The sequence below is a fragment of the Psammomys obesus genome, unplaced genomic scaffold, assembly GCF_907164565.1.
Source record: "Psammomys obesus unplaced genomic scaffold, mPsaObe1.curated_primary_1811, whole genome shotgun sequence".
NCBI classification, from domain to species: Eukaryota; Metazoa; Chordata; class Mammalia; order Rodentia; family Muridae; genus Psammomys; species Psammomys obesus.
In genome coordinates, this window is record NW_026596039.1 from 4,263,916 (window position 1) to 4,282,131 (window position 18,216).

The following is an 18,216-nucleotide window of genomic DNA, read 5'->3' on the forward strand; positions in this document are numbered from 1 at the left end:
ATGTATGTATGTATGTATGTATGTATGTATGTATGTATGTATGTATGACTAAGCAATAAAGGACATTATGTATTAGTGGCTCCATTCTACAGGGAGAGAAAGAAGATGCTAAGAGACGCGAAAAGTGAAAAGACCTAAAGACCAAACAAGCCCTAAACAGATTGTCATGGTTTTTTTTTCTTTTCTTTTCTTCTTGTATTTGTCTGTGTTTTTCAAAAATTCTATAACACACATATATTAGAAACAATCTTTACCAAAGTCATCAACAGAGCTTAAATGCTTTGAAACCCACACATTCTCATTACAGCAGCTCAGCAAACAAAATGTCACCTCCTTTGTAGAATCCCTTTCATCAGCCGCAGCCACCTTATTTATGTGACCTCCTTTCTTCTCCAGGATGTAATTTGTATTTTAGTTTGAAGAACCAGGTGACAAAGGAGAAAGAAAAACTCAACAAATCTTCCAGCAATCTGGAGGCTGATTTTTCTCCCAGCAAGCACATCTCTGTGGGGAGGGAAAGAGAGACCGTGCTGAATGCGGGTGAGCTAAGGTCAGCACTAAATAGAGGTGTCACTTTTCCCAGGGTTCACTGGAAGGATCAAGTGACTCCCTCTACTGAGAAGATACCATTCTATCTTTAACAGAGTCTCCTCAAGGCTTTGCCGTTTCCTTCCACGCTGTCTCCTCTCCTCTCCAGGGAAGAATCCCATAGGCTGTCTTTGCCTGGGAAGGCTGAGGACTGGGAAGAAGTGGGTCAGGGTAAGAGTGTGGGAAAAGAGGAAAGACCATACCAGGGTAGGCTATAGACATGTCCTCCTCAGTTGCTTGCCACCTTATATCATTTTTGAGATAAGCTCTCTCAGTGAACCTGGAACTCCCTCATTCAGCTACTCCAGCTTTCTAGAAAGCCCTCGGGGATCCTTTCACATAGGTTCTGGGGTATCAAAGCTTGTTCTATGTGTACTTGACGCAGGCTAGAGTCACCTCAGAGGAGGAAGCCTCAGAGAAAATGTCTCCATAAGATCAGGCAGTAGACAGGCCTGTAGAAACCTTTCCTTAATGAGCAATTGATGTGGGAGGGCCAAGCCAATGTGGACGGCACCACCCTGGGTTGATGCAACTGTATGCTATAAAAAGGTAGACTGAGCGAGCCATGAGGAACAAGCCAGTGAGCAGCACCCCTCTCTGGCCTCTGTCTCCGGTCCTGCCTCCAGGTTCCTGCTCTTTCGGAATCCCTGCCCTAACAGCCTTCAATGACGACCAGTGATAAGGATGAATAGCAAAATCAACTCTTTCCCCCCAACACAAGTGTCACGGCAATAATAACTCTAAGACACCAGCCCTCATGGATAATTATTTTACTGTTCAAAAATTCTCTCTCCACTGAAGCAGCAAGCACAGGGTCTACATGGATCTGCACCAGGCCCTCTCTGTATGTATTATTGCCTTCAGTTCAGTATTTTTATGGGACTCCTGAGTGTATGAACAGATGGGTCTCTGATTTTTGTGCCTTCTTGGGGCTCTTTTTCTTCTGTTGATTTGCCTTCTCCAACTTCAATGTGATTGCTTTTGTTTTATTTTTATATTTTATTTTGTTATGTTTTGTTGTTTTCTCTTAGAAGCCTGTTCTTTTCTAATGAGAGACAGAAAGGGAGGGAATCCAGATGGGAGAGGAGGTAGGGAGAAACTGGGAGGAGAAGAGGGAGGGGGACTGCAATCAGGATATATTATATGAGAAAAGACTCTATTTTAACAAAATGGAAACATAAAAAGTAAAATAAAAATTAAAATAGAAAAAAAAAAGGCCCTCACTCTCAGTGATTGGGAGAATCTGTAGCTATAGTACACAGTCCAAGGAAAGGCCTAGTCTGAAATCAGGCAGGCAACGACAAATAGCAGTTCTTCATATTTGGCATGCCAGCTCTCTAACCCCTTTTCATGGTCGTGCTTGGGATGGGCAATGGCTCATGTGGCCATTCTCCTTATCGGTTTTTATTTCATTCTTCTTTAGCAATGGCGGTCACCTCCCTCTCAATGCTCTCTTTTTAAGAATTTCTTTATTTTTAATTATGTGTATATATGTGTCAGTTTGTGGGTATGTGAACATGAGTGTAGCGCTCACAGAGGCCGGAAAAAAAAAGCTTCCGATCTCCCAAGGTTGGAGTTACAGGTGGTTGTGAGCTGCCTGATGTACCTGCTAGGAACCAAACTCAGGTCCCCTGAAGGAGCAGTATGTGTTCTTAATCGCTGAGTTATCTTCCCAGCACTTCAGTATTCTTTTGAACAACAGTGCAGTCCAAACCTGTCTACTCCTTCATTTTTCCCCTAGGGTCAGGTAAAGTCTAAGCTGCCATAACAAAAATGTGGTGCCTTCATTACCCACACACTCATGCCCATTCCCAGTGTATGCAGGGGCTCTGCCCCTCACACTTCCTTGGGAAGCCAGGATCCTAAGTTTTGTTTACCTTTTGTGTCATAGGCTGATATCACTGCAACATTCAGTGTGGCCTATGAGTGTGTCTTTGAAACTGTGTGACAGGAAATCTGGGGTGCGCTGCTTTATTTATTAAAATGAATAAACACTATTTTTTTTTTCAGAGTAGCTTTACGTTCACAACATTGAGCAGAAAGTCCAGAGAGCAGCTGTGTGAACTGTCCTAATGTGCTGTCTGTCCTCTTACGTGCAAAAATTGCTGCACTTTTGACACCCCACACCACAGTGTGACATCAGTTGCAGTCAATGAACCATTATGGAGAAGTTGCCATCACCAGAAGAAATCGCCATCATATGAAAGACATCATGGTTGTTCCTAAATTTCTGGCAATTACAAATAAAACTGCTGTGAACATCCATGTTGCGAGTTCATATGTGGATGTAAACTTTCAGTTCATACATCACCTGGATCATTCCTCTCCCAAGGCTGGGCCACTTGTAATCCCTGCAGCACTAAATGAAGTCCCCTCTACTATCCACTTACCGTCCTTTGCCAGCATTTGTTGTTGTTTGTTTGGCTTTTGACCATTTTAATAGCATCCTAGTGCTAACTTGTTTTACTTTATTTGTTGCTCTCCCCACCCCATGCATTTTTCCCTGGGTGGGGGCCTTCATATCAACTTCTTCCTTCTCCCTTTATTCCTCATGATGGCATGAGTCCTGATCAGGCGGTCCAAGATATATCTTTTCTGATGTGGGAGAGCTGTGGACAGGAGCCACATGTTCATGTCTTTCTCAGGGGAATGTAAGGAGCCCCACCTGCAGCTGGGACCATTTCCTGTGGAATTGACTTAATTGGTAGGAGGATGAGGGTGGTGATGTCGTGTGGGCTCTCCTGGCCTCGTTGCTTCACAGAGTCACAACTCCACCAGGGAGAAAATGTTCTCAGAACACTTCAACATAAAGGGAAAAGCTGGATCAAGGAGGGCCTCCAGCTGGAAGGCTGTGTGTGTAGGGGAGGAGAGAAGGGGGAGCCCTTCTGAATTTGGTGTTAAGCTGAGGACTGTCCAGATCAGAATAGGGTTCTAGACTACTTTCCACTGATGTTTTGCTATGCTTTGAGGTTATTGCCTAAGGGCTCATGTGTTCCTAGAGATTTGGTTGTCAGTGTGGCATCGTGAGAGGTGGTAGAACCCTCAAGATGTAGAGAGCCTCAGGGTAGACTCTTGGGTCCGTAAGGAAACTGCCTTCAGAAAAAATTAATGCAGCTCCCACAGAACTCCTGAGTTCTCACAAGGAAAGGTGTTTTAAGAATGAACCTGATGCCCGACCTAGTCTCTGGTTTCTTGTCTAGTGACATTATCTGATCTCTTTCCCCATGTGCTCTTGCCATGATGCTACATGTCATTAGACTGTTACCAGAAGCTAACCCAGTGGATTGCTAATCTTATACTGGCAGCCTCAGAATCTGTGAGCCAAATAAACCTCTTTTCTTTGTAAAGTTCACCTGTGCCAAATATTTTGATAAAGTATCCAATTAGTAATACAAATTATTTTGTTATAGTATCAAATCAGTAATACAAATTAAAACCTTTTCTCTGGCAACAGTGTTGAATGTGGATATGGGGCAAAGAGAGGGAAGGAAATAAGGGGCCAATGAAGAAATGAATAAAGAGGATTATCGAAGGAAGCTGACACCTGAACTAGTTCAAGGAAGAAAGCTTAGAGAGTATAGCCTGAACCAAAGATTGTGGCTAGGAAATTACAGAAATGAGAGTCATTGCCAGCTCTGATGGGGTTAATTAAAAGTAATAATCTCAGATGAGGGCTGGAGAGATGGGCTAGTGGGTAAAGTGCTTGCTGCTTGCGTATTAGAACTTGGATTTGGATCCCCAACACTCACATAAATGCTGGGTATGGTGGTAGGCATCCGGAAACCCAGTGCTGAGGAAGCGGAAGTCAGCTGGCCGGAAGGAAGCCCTAGGTGGAACGTGAACATCTGCTTAAGAGGAGGGCAAAGGAGGATAAGGACACCTATCAGTGGCAGGAGATGAGGGAGGAGACTCAAGAGAGATGCCAAGGACTGAAATGAGAAACATAGCAAATGCCAGGCTCAGACTGAGCCTGGGGTCACTCACTGGCTCTCACTGGCTGGAGGTGTTGCTTTTGAAAGCAGCTTGAGTTGAGTCGTGGGGTCAGAAGGCAGGTAGGAGTCCCCAAGTGGGTTTAGGAGTGAGGAGGTCATGACACCACGTATAGGTGCCCTATTCAAGTTTCTTGGCTGAGAGGCAAAGGAGAGGCCAAAAGAGATTTGCATTTGCACAGCTGAGTCTTGATGCATTTATAGACAGGGTAGCGAGCCAATTGGAAGCTAGGGAATACTCTATTGAAGAGGGGCGTGGGGGATCAAGGATGGAGCAAGATTCCAAAGATAAAAGTAGATAGTGATTGAGCAGATGAGCTGGGACAGAGAGAAGGTAGTGTGTGTGCCAGAATAGGGTGAGGAGGCACACTGAATGGGAGAGATCTCAAATAAGGGGATTAACAAATGATACAGAAGTCTAGATTATTGCTGCTTATTTTAATGGAGGTGGGAGGAAGCAGAAGTTCATGCCAGTGACCCCATTTGTGTGTGTGTATGACAAAATAGGAGGCCAGGCCATATGCTTAGAGAAGATTAGAGCTAATGATAACCATCAGGCAGATCTGAAGATGACAGTCCAGGAGTGGTAGTCTGCAGCTGGGGAAGATGGCTTAGCAGGGAAGAACACTTGTTTTGCTGAAGACACGGGATCAGTTTCCAGCACCCACATGATGGCTCACAACTATCCATAACTCTAGGTCCAAGGTACTGGATGCCCTCTTCTTACCACCAAGGGCACTAGCTATGCGCGTGGTGCCCATAAGCCTGAGACACTACACTCACTTAGATAAAAGAAAAATCAAGAAATCTTTTTTTAAAACTTTCAAAAAAGAAGTGTCAGTCTGTGCTTTACCTCAAGAAAAGGAAGCTAGGAGGATGCTGCAACCTGTGTAGAAAGGGGGAAGAGCTGGAAATGGGTGTGCTGTGAGTCTCCCAAGGCCAGGCAGGGCCCCAGAGCAGTGAAAAGCTCAGGCACCCTGAGCAGACACTGCTACCAGCCAATTCTCAAAGCTCTTTCGGCTAGACACTTTTAAATGGCAAGCCGTTCTTGAACATTTTAGGGAATGTTTTCACGGACATATTTCATTTTGTTTTCAGAGCAATGTTGGGAAGCTTGTGAGATTTTCTGCTCGGCAGATAGCCGAGGTCAGGCAAGGAGCAGAGACAGGATGGATCACTGCCTGGGTCTCCCGGCCTCACGCAGATAGCATTTGATTATTTAAAGGCACCGAGGACAGAAGTCGGAAATTAAGTATGCTCCAAGGGTTAGTTTTTCTAGTACCGTGGGATGAGTCCCCCATTTCTACCAGGGCCCATAAGCACAGGGCAGCCTTTGAGATGAACTCATAGCCCTGCCTTGGCGTTCCTCCTCCAATCCACCCACACAGCCCTCGCAGGCCCACAGCCCCGTGCTCGGTCACACCTCAGTGCTTCCGCACCTGCTGTCCTTCTGCTTGGAAAAGCCTCTCCTTGACTGTCCCCTGGCTAGCTCCTTCATTTTCAAATCTCACTGGCTGCCTTCCTGCAGGCTGAGCTGAATGCCCTACTTTTGTTTTCATCCTTGCCCCGGGGCCCGCCATCAATTCTATCGCAATGGCGTTGATGCCCTTACACCTGTCTCTCTTGCCAGACCAAGGGCTCCTAGTGGACAAGCGCCGGAGTCTCATGTCTTCTCATATCTCTGTGTGAACACACCAGTACAGCTCTAGGTGGGTAAGTTGCCTGAATGCAGGAGGGGACCCTGCTCCTATCTCTCGCTGGAAGCAGCTGAAAGCATCAGCCAGCTCCCTTCCAGCCATGCCTGCACCTCAGCTTCATTGTTCTTTAACTGAGATGACAAGATGTGACAGAAGCATTGAGAGGCAGATAATTAGCAAAAGCTTTCTTTCTTTCCAGAGGCTTGTCTTCCTGTTCACCTTTTAACAAGTAGTATTTTAATATGTACAGAACCTGATTAATCTCCCTGGATTCAATAGTACTCCAGGCCTGGTGAGTGCAGGAATCCTGGTCCCGCTGCTTTCCTCTCCCAGGGTATAGTGCGGTCCCCGTACTCAGATCCTGGACCACAGTGACCCCCCTTTAAGCGTTAGTCAGATCACCTGCCTCTTCCCACCTACACAAGCGCCATCTCATTCCATCTGAAAGCCACAAATCCTTTCACATCTGTCCAGTGCGCTGCACAGCTGCCTCCTGTCACCTCTGACCCCACCCTCACTGCAGGTTCTCGTCCGTGTTTCATAAGATGCCAGGCAGCTCACACCGACCTTTGCCATCCCCTCACCTGGCACTACACCCGACTTGCTCCGCCTCTCTCAGCTCTCACTCAGTAGCTCCTTCTCCGTGGACACCCGTTAGCCTCCCAAATGTTACTGCTTCCTGCCACAGGCCCTGATGCTTCCTATCTGGTTTCGCTTTGCTTCCTATTTAATATGGCATATGATCTCCTTGGTGTCTTGCCTGTCTTCTCCTTGCTGCAGGAGGCTAAGATTCAGATCCTTCAGGCTTCTTTTTGTGCCCTGCTACCTAGAAAGGTGTACGTGGCACAAAGCAGGCATCCAGTGGACTTTTGCTGATTGAATCCAGAGTCCAAGCTGAGCCTCTTATTCCCTGGTTACAATGCACACGTCTCAATTTCTTTCATACGTGTTTGTTCTGTTCAATTAGACCACATCGTGTATACAGTATATATTCTGCTACACACAAAAGGGTGGCTTATGCTCCAGGCCTGTTGATTAATACAAAGTGATGGTCCCTGTGGCTCGGCAGCATCTGGACCCTGACTGGCCTCCACCTCCCTGACTGCTGTGCATGCTTTCTCCTCCTACTCCTCCCCTTATTGCCTTCTCTTAGGATAACATTATCACTCCTGAAGAAATTCTTCCTTCCCACTGCTTCTGCTAATTTAATCCTGGCTTTTTAATCAGCTGTAAGGGGCCAGGATGGAAGTGGGGAAATGCAGTCAGGCTACCATACATCATCTTATGGAAGAAAAGGCTTGACATTTTCATTGGCAAATCAATCCTGAAGCTCTGGGACTGGAAAGGACCCCAGAGGTCAGCCCATCCATCTTCACACCTCTAAGCAGTTTTGTACTGAAAATCATCCCCCAAACCGACTGTCTGACTTTTTCTCTGGCTGTTCTCTAAGGGAGCTACCCTCTTAACCTCTCTTGATGGGCCATTTTACTGTTTTAGTGGGAAATGTGAAATTATCATTGAAGTAGTGGCAGTTCCGTAGGGTGGAGAATTGGTGCACAAATGAACAGCCTGGAGTCCTATGCAGAAAGAAGCCTCAGCTTGGACATGAGGCCAAGCTGGGTTTGAATTTTGAATAAACCGCTAGCCAGCTAACTCAGTGATCTTGTGTAAATACATCAGCTCTAAAATAAATAAATAAATAAATAAATAAATAAATAAATAAATAAATAAATAAATAATCCTTGAGGTAAGAAAAAATAAGTACAAAGTAAGTTAAGTACTTAATTAAAAGAACTATTCCATTATTAGGTGTGTGTGTATGTGTGTGTTGTAGGACAACCTGTAGGACTTAGTCCTCGTCTTCCGTGATGTGGGTACTGGAGAATCAAACTCAGCCTGTGTGGCTTAGCACCATGCACCTTTACTCCCTAAGCTGTCTCTTTGGCTCCCTGAGGTCTTTATCAACACATTGATACATACATGTGCATATATAAAATAACAAGTGCATATACTCAATAAGCATACAGGTCATATTTGGTGAATGTCTTCCTTTTTATTGTTCCCTCTTTCCAACTCAGATGCATTTCCTGCTTACTAAGGCTCTAAATCCGTGGTTCTCAGCCTTCCTAATGCTGTGACCGTTAGTACAGTTTCTCATGTTGTGGCGACCTCCTCCCCCAACCATAAAATTATTTTTGTTGCTACTTCATAACTGTAACTTTGCTAATATTATGAATCATAATGGAAATACTTGTGTTTTGCAATGGTCTTCAGAGACCCTTTTGAAATGATCATTCAACCCCCAAAGGGGTCATGAGCTACAGGTTGAGAAATGCTGCTCTAAACCTTCATGATAGAACTCTTCAGAGGCTACCCCCAATCTGGAGATGAATACAGTAGACTTAGGAAACAGACATGCATTGTGAAGACTTTTTCAGTAACCATTATACATGTATCAGATGTGCAGATGTAAGCACTTGAGTTTTTAGAATCTTCATGCCTTCGTCTGTGAAATGGGTTGATAATACCTCCTACTCTGTGGGGCATCTTGCATTGATTAAATGAGATTATGCATGGAAAGGATTTGGCCTACCGCCGGGGAATGATGTGTGCTTAATGCATGATTATAACACTAAGAGTTGATGTGTATTGCCCATTCAGTCTACGTCAGGCACTGAGAAGTGCCTTCTCTATTAACTCGTTCCTGGCAATTGGTTATCACATTCATTCAAGGTTATTGCTTCCACTATCATTACTATTACATTTTAAAGACCCAGGAAGGAAGGTGACGGTAAGCTCTCTCCTCTCAAGTATCTATTATTCTGTTGTTAATGTCAGTAAGATTCCCACAAGTCAGTGCAAGTGACTAGTGCCAGCTCAAGAAGGAAAGGTGGAGCAGGGCTCAGAGAGGAGCAAAGGGAGGGAAGGAGGAGTCAGCCTGCTGCCCTCAAGTGTTATGGCTGTTCCGAGCTGCATGATGGCTGGGTGTCTAAGCTCCTTCCTCGAGCAAGAGGAAGCAGAGAAAGCTACCTCTCACCAGGGTGTGGGTGGTAAGTGGACCAAGAGATGAGTGACAGGCAGAGGGCATAAACCTGTCAAGGCAGTGCTGTTTAGTGTCTCTGAGTGTTTGCTTACAGCTCTCCAGCAGTGCGAGTGAGAGAGAGGGAAGAGTGAGTTTTTACTGTGAGAAAAAAAAAAACAAAAAACTAACCAACCAACCAACCAACCACACAAACATATCAAGTAAAACTGACCTAGCCGGTTAAGATGCTTGATTTGAGCAGAACAGTGGAGACAGTTGGCAGAGCAAGCTGCTCACCTCTGTTGGTCAGGAAGCAAAAAAGAAGCGACTGGACTACCAAGGTGCACTGAAAAGCAAACCTCCAATAACATAACTTCCTCCTTTCTCCAACCAGTTCCACTAATTCACAATATACCAGAGACTATGGCCCAAGCCCATAACACATGGCTGGGGTTGGGGAATGGGAAATATACCACATTTATCCAAACAACAATGATGTTGCAAAGGTGCTCCAAAATTATTTTTCATTATGATTTTAAAACTAGAAACAAGTTACAATCATTCACTTCAAAAGAAAGTGGAGCAAGTGAATTTTTGGAAATTATATAATTCACCATGGAAAAGAAAAGCTGCTACATGTTATCAAGGCCTCTAGCCATTAGGCAACCAAATGGTTCTTAATGCAAAGCTATCTCAGGTGTGGCATTTTTCTGTACTAAAAATGGTGATGGACCATTTAGAGAGAACAGTGTGAATCAAATCACCAGTTCAGTGTACTAAACTTGAAATGTCCTTCCTACATGCCTCACTCCCAATTTAATTTGATAACATATTAATTTGTAGTTCGTTACGTAGGCAGGTTGGTGCTTTCTCTGAGCATGTTTGAATGGGTTTCTGAAATACAATGTGAAGCTTGCAGGAGGAATCGGGTTATATTTCTTAGAAAGAGCCTCTTCCTCTGCCCAAGCATCCCATAATTGTCCTCTTTGGTCCCTTTCCACCCTGTGAGTGGCACCGCAGGAGTGTGTGGGGGGGGGTGGGGGTGGGGGGGTATACTCTGTGTGCTCCTGTGGAACACGGTAGTGAACACTGGGCATCATTCCTCAGGTAGAAGTCCATCTTGTTTTTCGAGACAGGCTCTCTCATCTTTATTTGGTACATTACTGATTCCGATTTGACTGGGCTGGCTGGACAACCAGCGCCACGCATGGCCCTATCTCTGCCTCTGCAACACCTGGATTCCAAACATGTGCCACCATGTCCAACTCTCTGTGTGGCTGCTGGGAATCAAACTCAGGTCCTTATGCTCACATGGCTAGCTAGCCCTTTACCCACTGATCCTCTTTCCCAACCTTACTGCCGGATCTTACGGAGGCACTTTCTCAGTTGAGGTTCCTTCCTTTCAGGTAACTCTTGCGTCAAGTTTACATAAGCCCACCCAGTACAGGTGTCTTCTTATACAATGAACTGTAGCCTAACTTGAGGTGTTAGCAAGATGGTAACGTAGCCTGGTAATGAATTAGCCAATAACAGGCAGCCAGTTGCTCAAACCACCTTCAAACAACACAGGCAGGAGCTGAGACCAATTGGCCTGTCTCTGTAAGTTTTGCTTCACCTCTGGCTTTAAATATAATCTGCCTGACTTTTGGTCCACACTGCTGTCTGGTTCTAGAATTGCACTCTGTAAAGCTAGATTTTTTTAAATATATATAATTTTGTCTGTAGTGGCTCAAAAAAAAAAAAAAAAGGAAATTATTTTCTATTTTAAGGAAAGTAAATTTTCAATTTTTCCTCTAATTTATGACACACGTATGAAATGTACAAATGCCCAGAATGTTAGTCTCCTCTCAACCATGTTTAGTTCTAGGTGGGAGATTTGTATGACTGATTTAAGTGAAGACAGATGCTATTCGAGACTCAGGAAAAGACTGAAGCAAGCATCATTTGATTGGGCTCCTCTCTGGCTGGATAGACAAAGTTCTCCTTGCCATCTAAATTAGAAATGAAATGCCTGCCGCCTCTGACCATCAGGATCTACAAAGGAAATACACAGAGTGGGCCAAAGAACAGTCATAGTCTATGACTACAACAGGAAAACATTAATCTCACACTCTCCTAAACAGCTGCACTGAGGACTCACCCTCTGCTGGGCATTGAACCTGTACAATAATGGGTGGCCTGGTGGTTACCTGCTTAGGTTATACTTACAGCCAAAGTATGAACCGGAAGTGCAGAAGGTTCAACTCCTGTCTCTCTTGTGTGAAGGTACTCTGAACAGCCGATGCACGATGCACACGGTTGGTTCAGACTCGGCTACTTATTACAAGGGTAGGTTGTCCTGTTGTTTGCACAACAAGATAAGTTACAGTCCACTACGGCCTTGGTTTTCTCATCTTACTAACGATGAAGAGAGAGCTATGGGAATGTAACAACTTTCTCAAGTCTTCAAAACCAGTAAGAGGAAGGAAGTGAGATCCAAAGCCAGGACCATGCAGTGTAAAGCTGACATCCTCCTCCTTACAAATGGTCAGCCCAACTGAGAGGAGCACTTTCTGGAAGTACCAGGAAGAGACAGGAATGGGCATCCTAGGAAAGTCTTTCCCTGGAGTACATCCTCTGACAAATGTGAAGGTAACATCCCCAGCATGCAGCAAGCACAGGTGAGCCTGGCATTTCCGGGTGATTAAATAAGTGGAGGGAGGGCAATAAAATAGGAGCAGTGGGCAGGACTTACAAGGAAGCTCTCAGGAAGAATAGGCAGCTGGGTTTTCATAAGAGAGCAGAAAAGAGGGTCCCAGGCCCCAGCCATCTCAGTGCTCACTGCTGAGCCCTCCCACAATATCCAACATCAGCTCTCCGGCCTCTGAGTCTTGGCCTAAAATACAGCCAGGGATGGTCAGAGTGTTCGACCTTAGCATAAGCCTGTGTGGTTCAAGATACTCAGGATTCCTGAGGACCTGGGCAAGGGTACATCTTTGTTTTGACTATGGGTGACATCAATAGTTGCTGGAAGTGATGGACACATGTGTCTTGACTGTGGTGATACATGCAAATTCATCCTACTGCACACATTCAATATGTGCAGAGGTCTGCACATCAGTGATAGCGTAACTAAGCAGCTTAAAGTAAGCAAACTGATAAATAAATATGTAACTTTAATACTGTTTTAAAAAGGGAGAGGCCATGACAGCATGTGTTTTGCAGTTCCAGCTACCAAAGAGGCTGAGGTAGAGCCACACTTGAGCCCATGAGCTGGAGGCCATGCTGGGATACACAGTAACGCAATTACACCCCTGTTTTTGTTTTTCTTTGTGTGTGTGTGTGTGTGTGTGTGTGTATGTGTTGTGCATGTGTGTGTATGTGTCCATGATGAATACAGAAATTAGAGGTTGACATCCCTAGGGGTTCCAGGCATATGCTGCCCAAAACAGCTTTTTTATTTTCCTTTCCTTTCCTTTCCTTTCCTTTCCTTTCCTTTCCTTTCCTTTCCTTTCCTTTCCTTTCCTTTCCTCTCTCTCTCTCTCTCTCTCTCTCTCTCTCTCTCTCTCTCTCTCTCCTTTTTCATGGGTGCTGGAGATCCAATCCAGGTCCTCAGATTTGGACAGCAAGCACTTACCAATCAAGCCATCCCCTAGCCCCAACACTCCTGTCTTTAAGAGAATGATGTTTTGAAGCTCTATGGAGGAGTGTGTGCACAGGATGGTGTGATTCATGCCCCAGCACAACAATAGAGACAAGAAGGAGACAAGGAGGGGAGTGGGAGGGGAGGGAGATGGAAGAAGAAAGGGGAGGAAGGGGTGGGAAGCTTCCTCATGCTTAAGCATTCCTGAGCTTCAAGTTCACCTTGGCAGAGGACAATTGCAGAGAGGGAGGTTCTGCAGAGACAATGCCTGTGGAGTGGAGTGGGGACCTGGATGGGGATTTTCTGTAGACTCCAAGCAGCACATCCTCTTTTCCTGTCTGTGAACCTGGCTTGGGAAAAAAGAGCAAAACTATAGTGTGAGCTACTGTAAGCAACCCTCTAGCTCCTGCCTTGGAGTAGACTTCTTGGTGCTTTATGGGTCCTTCTCCAGGGGATGAGGACTCCTCCTCTCCCAAAGCAATGCCACAGGAAAGGATGCTGCCTCCAGGGAATTCACTCTGTAGGTTTCACTGCATCCTGCACTGAGAATGAGACCAGGGAAAGGGCCTGTGCTCTTGTGCCCTCCCCCCACCGTAGGCTCCACATGAATTCAACGTGATTTATTTATCCTGCTCAATTTCTCCAAACGTCATTAGCTCTATTTGTGCCTCTCCTTATTGGACCATGCTGTGATATTTAGTATACACTTAAAGTGGAATCCAAGCAAAGCAGCCGCTTATTGCCAGCATTTAATACAAGTATCTAATTAAGTCCAGGTTATTGTGTTAATTATCATCCAGATCTATAAAGTTTATTAGGCCATCTGATTTTCATATCATCCTACTGCAATTAGTGGTTATGTATTCATTCAAGTGTTCATATATTTTTTTTAAATAAAGTCTGGCTATGTCAAGTGAATTGTTTCAGTTCACCTCACCATTAGGTTTAATCACAAAATGTTTATTAGAGTAAAACATACAGTTTTAGCTTGAACTCCTACCTTTAGCACACCCTCCATCAACTGTCAGGGGTAGATCGTTCACAGTGAGAAGAATACTGTTACATCCTGCCTCAGCCATGAATTCCATTTGCCAAGATTGGTTTTAAAAGTATAACATTTTGAGAGAGCGGGTGGGTTGGAGGAAAAAGGGGGGGGTTAAATGATGTAATTATATTTTAATTTCAAGAAAATGTATAATATTTTCAGAATTTTCTAGTCCCCTCACCATTTCACATATACTATTCAAAATACCTGCTTCAATAAGGACTTCAAGCTTTCCCTTGACTACACAGAGAAGGTGCCCCCAGAACCGATGATGCTCACAGAGAAAATGAAGTTACCATGGGACTGCTCTCAGACCCTTGCCAGTGAAGACACAGATGCCCACATTCCCCTCCCAGCCTCCCCTGGCATCGAAAGGCCACTTCTCTCCTCCAGAGCTAACGCCTTCCTCAGAGACTGTTCAATCTCTGCAGCTGCCAAGCTGTCCCAGTCTCTGGGTCCCTGAGCCATTCTCCAAGCCTCTCCTCCACCTGCCTTCAGTGCACAAACATCCTTAGCTTCTCAAACCACATCCCATCTGAACCAGATCCCCACCAACCCTCCAATGGGCTCTGTGATCCCACAAACACTGTGGCTTCGCACTGTCTCTTCACATTTCTGTCTACTTCTTGGCATCATTCACTGTGGGATCCTCTTCTTCTGTTGGCCCTTTGGGACTTCTGAAGGTGCTAGTTCTGGCCCTGTTCCCCAACCCTGCTCACCCTCTGGGCTATGGCCGCACCCTGCCACTCTCAAAGCTGTGTCTCCAGCCACCTTCTCATAGGTGTCTCTCATACATTCATCTCATACATTGATCTGGGTGGTCTGATCACCTCCCCAGATGCCCTTCTCAATGTCTTTCCATGTGCCTTCCCACGATAAGACCACCTCTTTCCAGAGCCCACAAAGTCCTCTGGAATCCATCCACACCTTATTCTCTGGCCTCCGTCCCTTTCCAGGCTTCCAGAACTTTCCATTCAGTCATGCTGAACCACCTTCAGTATTTTCAGTGGTCTCTAGTCTCTAAAAACTCTGAACTAACTCCACCCTGCTTCTTCTGCCTTGACACTGTTTCGCTGCGGCTCTTGCCTGCCACCTTCCTTCCCTGGAATTACCTGTAAGAGCCTTTGGGGAGAATAGTCTACTTGCTGACTTATGACCTACCAGGGTCCTACCAAAATATTCAGCATACTTTTCACATATTCTTTACTGCTTAATTCCACCTCCCAGCTCAGCGTTCGATACATACTAGATAGGCAAAATGATTTGTGTGTAAGAATATATCTAGCTGATAGTCTCTTATTCAGACTTCAGTGCTTGAACCTACGTGGGAGTGGACCCATTTGCTCACTATCTCTTGTTTCCAAACTGACCTGCTCCTTCACAGCAGTTAGGCAAGATTATAAGATCCTGGGGGAAAGAAGCTGCAGCTCACAAAGACAGCTACGCTATCACACTGCTACAAGACACAGGGTGAACATTTAACAATGACAACAGAAAACATGTACCCTCTGATTCAGACAACTCCTACATATTATGTTTCCCTTCAGATTTTCCAGGAAGCCATGTACACGCTCTGCAGCCTATAGAAGAGCTGATAGGTGATCATGAAAACAATTTTTCTGCAACATCCAAAAACATGTTTACTATATTTCTAAACATGGCACCATTAATTCTTTTATTTATTTATTTATTTACTTATTTATTTACTTACTTATTTTTATATTAATCACAGGTTATTTATTTTGTAGCCCAGCCGCAGCCCCCGGCATCATTAATTCTTAGCTTTAGCACTTGCCTAATGTGTGTGAGGTGCTGTGTTCCAACCCTAGAGCCACAGGGAAAGAAACAGCAAGAAAAGTCAATTTGTATTGGAAAATCAAAAAATATGGAGGCATTTAACCCCCTAGAATTGAGACCGGTCTTTCTTCAAACCTCCTCCTGGATCTTCCCGAAGCTCTTGGAGTTTGTCAGTTTCTAAATCTTGCACTACTGGTTCTTAATCCTGATGTTTAGAATGTTACTTGCCTGGTGCTGTCCCTGTTTCCTGCCTCCACCCCGAGCTCCATCTCAGATAAACAGAATGTTCCCTGTTAAGCAAAGACATTCTTTACTCAACCATGACAATGGAGAAAGCCGCTCTGGTGTCCTACAGCCCCACTGGTGCAATTTTGTCCCCAAGAAAGAAATGTGCGCACACACGCATGTTGGATTTTATTGGGGATTTGTTGTTCTGCGCGTTTGGCTGTTGTCATTGAGCCAAGCATGGAGCAGGGGAGCTTTAACAGCGCTTGAAAGGCGCACAGCAGAGAGATGATTTAGGAGTCCGGTTTTCTAAAGACAAGAGAGGGAGTAGATGACCTTTCCGGATCCCTCCAGTCTGAAGGTTTTGTGATTCCATTCACGTCCTCTGTCTAGACATGCAATGTGGACGCGCTTGCTTTCATGGTTATCACCTGAGAAAAGTCTAACTGCGCCACCTACAGTCTGATCTTAGAAACTTCTCTGCTTTAGCCATGGATCATACAAACCCCAGACAAAAAACAAGGGAGAAAAACCCACTGGAAAGAACAAATTTCAGAGACTATTCCCCAAGAATCCACATGTGTTCTTAGCCTAGCCTTCCAAGGAAACTGTATAATAACCCTTTGTAATTATTTATTTATATAGTCAATGTCTCATGGGATATGGAGACAGAAAACTTGTCTCTTCCATGGACAAGCAGAGACAAGGACTCAGAGGTCTGTTAGCCATCAATGGTTACACAGGAACCACACTCAGACCAAGGGCTCTGAATGTGAATATTCACCATCAAGCCATGCCAGCATTTTCTCTCCCCTCACACACAGGTCTTGCATGCACTGTCTATGGCCTAGGCAGCCTGAACCTGTCCGTCCTGTACCTTCTGGCCTTATCTTTGTCCTTATAAATGCGTCCCACTTCAGTAAATTTCCAGCCCTGAGAGGCCTCAGGGCAGGCCAGCCTCCTCCTTTTTCAAGCATGCCAAAGACCTGCCCTAGTGTTTGCTTTAATTCTCTGCTCTGCACGGAGCCTATACTCTCTTGTACTCCCAAGAGTCAGGTTCAATGTTCCATCCTCAGAGGAGGCATCCTTAGTTGCCATAGTGGAAGCAGCACCCCTAAGTCTGTCTTACTCATTTTTTAAGGTCAGGTAAGTGTGTTTAACAGATCCTTATTTACCTGAGAATGGAATGAGTCTACTCTACAGTCCATGGAGTCAAAGCTCCACTCAGTTTGTTGGGGCTCTGGTTCCCACACCAGGCTCTCACTAACATAGATGTCTTCCTGCCTTGACCCCATTTGATAGCTTTAAGACTAAGTGGTTAGGAAAAAAAGACAAGAAAAAGATGGGAAACATTTCTACACCACATGGAGTCTTCAATCCTAGCTCTCACCCCAACGGGAATGAGATAATTTATTTTGGAACTAAATATAAATGACCCTGGTTCAAGAACACAAATTCAGTTTAGCACAATACCGTGTCCCAATGCAATAGCAGTTTTTTGAGGCACATAAAGAGAAAACAAACAAACAAAAAAAAAGAGGCCATCATGGACAGACAGGAATCCACAATCAAACAGGTGAAGGAAATGAATAAAATCTTTCAAGACATGAAAATGAAGTTAGAATCAATAAAGAAAATACAGAGAGAAAATCCTGGAGTTAGAGAACTTAGAGCAGAGATCAAGAACCACAAAGGTAAGCATCACCAACAGAATACAAGAGATGGAGGAGAGACTTTCAGGTCCTGAAGACACAACTGCAGAAATCGGTACATCTCTCAAAGAAAACAGAAAAACAGAAAAGCTTCTGACACAAAACATCCAAGAAATCAAGGACACCATAAAAAGAAAAAAACTAAGAATAATAGGAATAGATGAAAAAGAACATTCCAAGGCCCAAAATATATTTTTGAGAAAATCATAGAAGAAAATTTCCCCAACCTTAAGAAAGAGATGTCCTTAAGCATACAAGAGGCTTACAGAACACCAAATAGACTAGACCAGACTGCAGACAATGTCATCTTTGGGGACCCTAAGAAAATTGGGATGCTGGCCAAGTCCTGGGAGAGTTTGCTTTTTCTTTGCTGTCTAGGATTGGTGGAACCATCCGTGGCTAGGAGAGTGCAGGCCCAGTTCAAACAATCTGCGAGGCTGGGTAAGAACTGCCTTGGAACTGTCCTAGATGCTGTGTGTGTGTGTGTGTGTGTGTGTGTGTGTGTGTGTGTGTGTGTGT

General features: G+C 44.7%; 1 protein-coding gene across 4 annotated transcripts in view; it reads right to left on the reverse strand.

Moving 5' to 3' along the window:
• Nucleotides 1-185: 185 nt before the first annotated feature.
• LOC129687462 (uncharacterized) overlaps nt 186-18,216 on the reverse strand; it is a 32,649-nt gene continuing 14,618 nt past the window's right edge. For 3 of the 4 annotated variants that reach the window (XM_055621856.1, XM_055621855.1, XM_055621854.1), the window contains 2 exons: nt 13,140-13,264; nt 186-504 (listed from right to left, as the gene is read on the reverse strand). In XM_055621856.1, coding sequence (XP_055477831.1) covers nt 372-504; nt 13,140-13,264 — 258 coding nt within the window. In that variant the 3' untranslated portion in view covers nt 186-371. The remainder of the gene's footprint in view (nt 505-13,139; nt 13,265-18,216) is intronic. The other variant, XM_055621857.1, reaches the window with a different exon arrangement.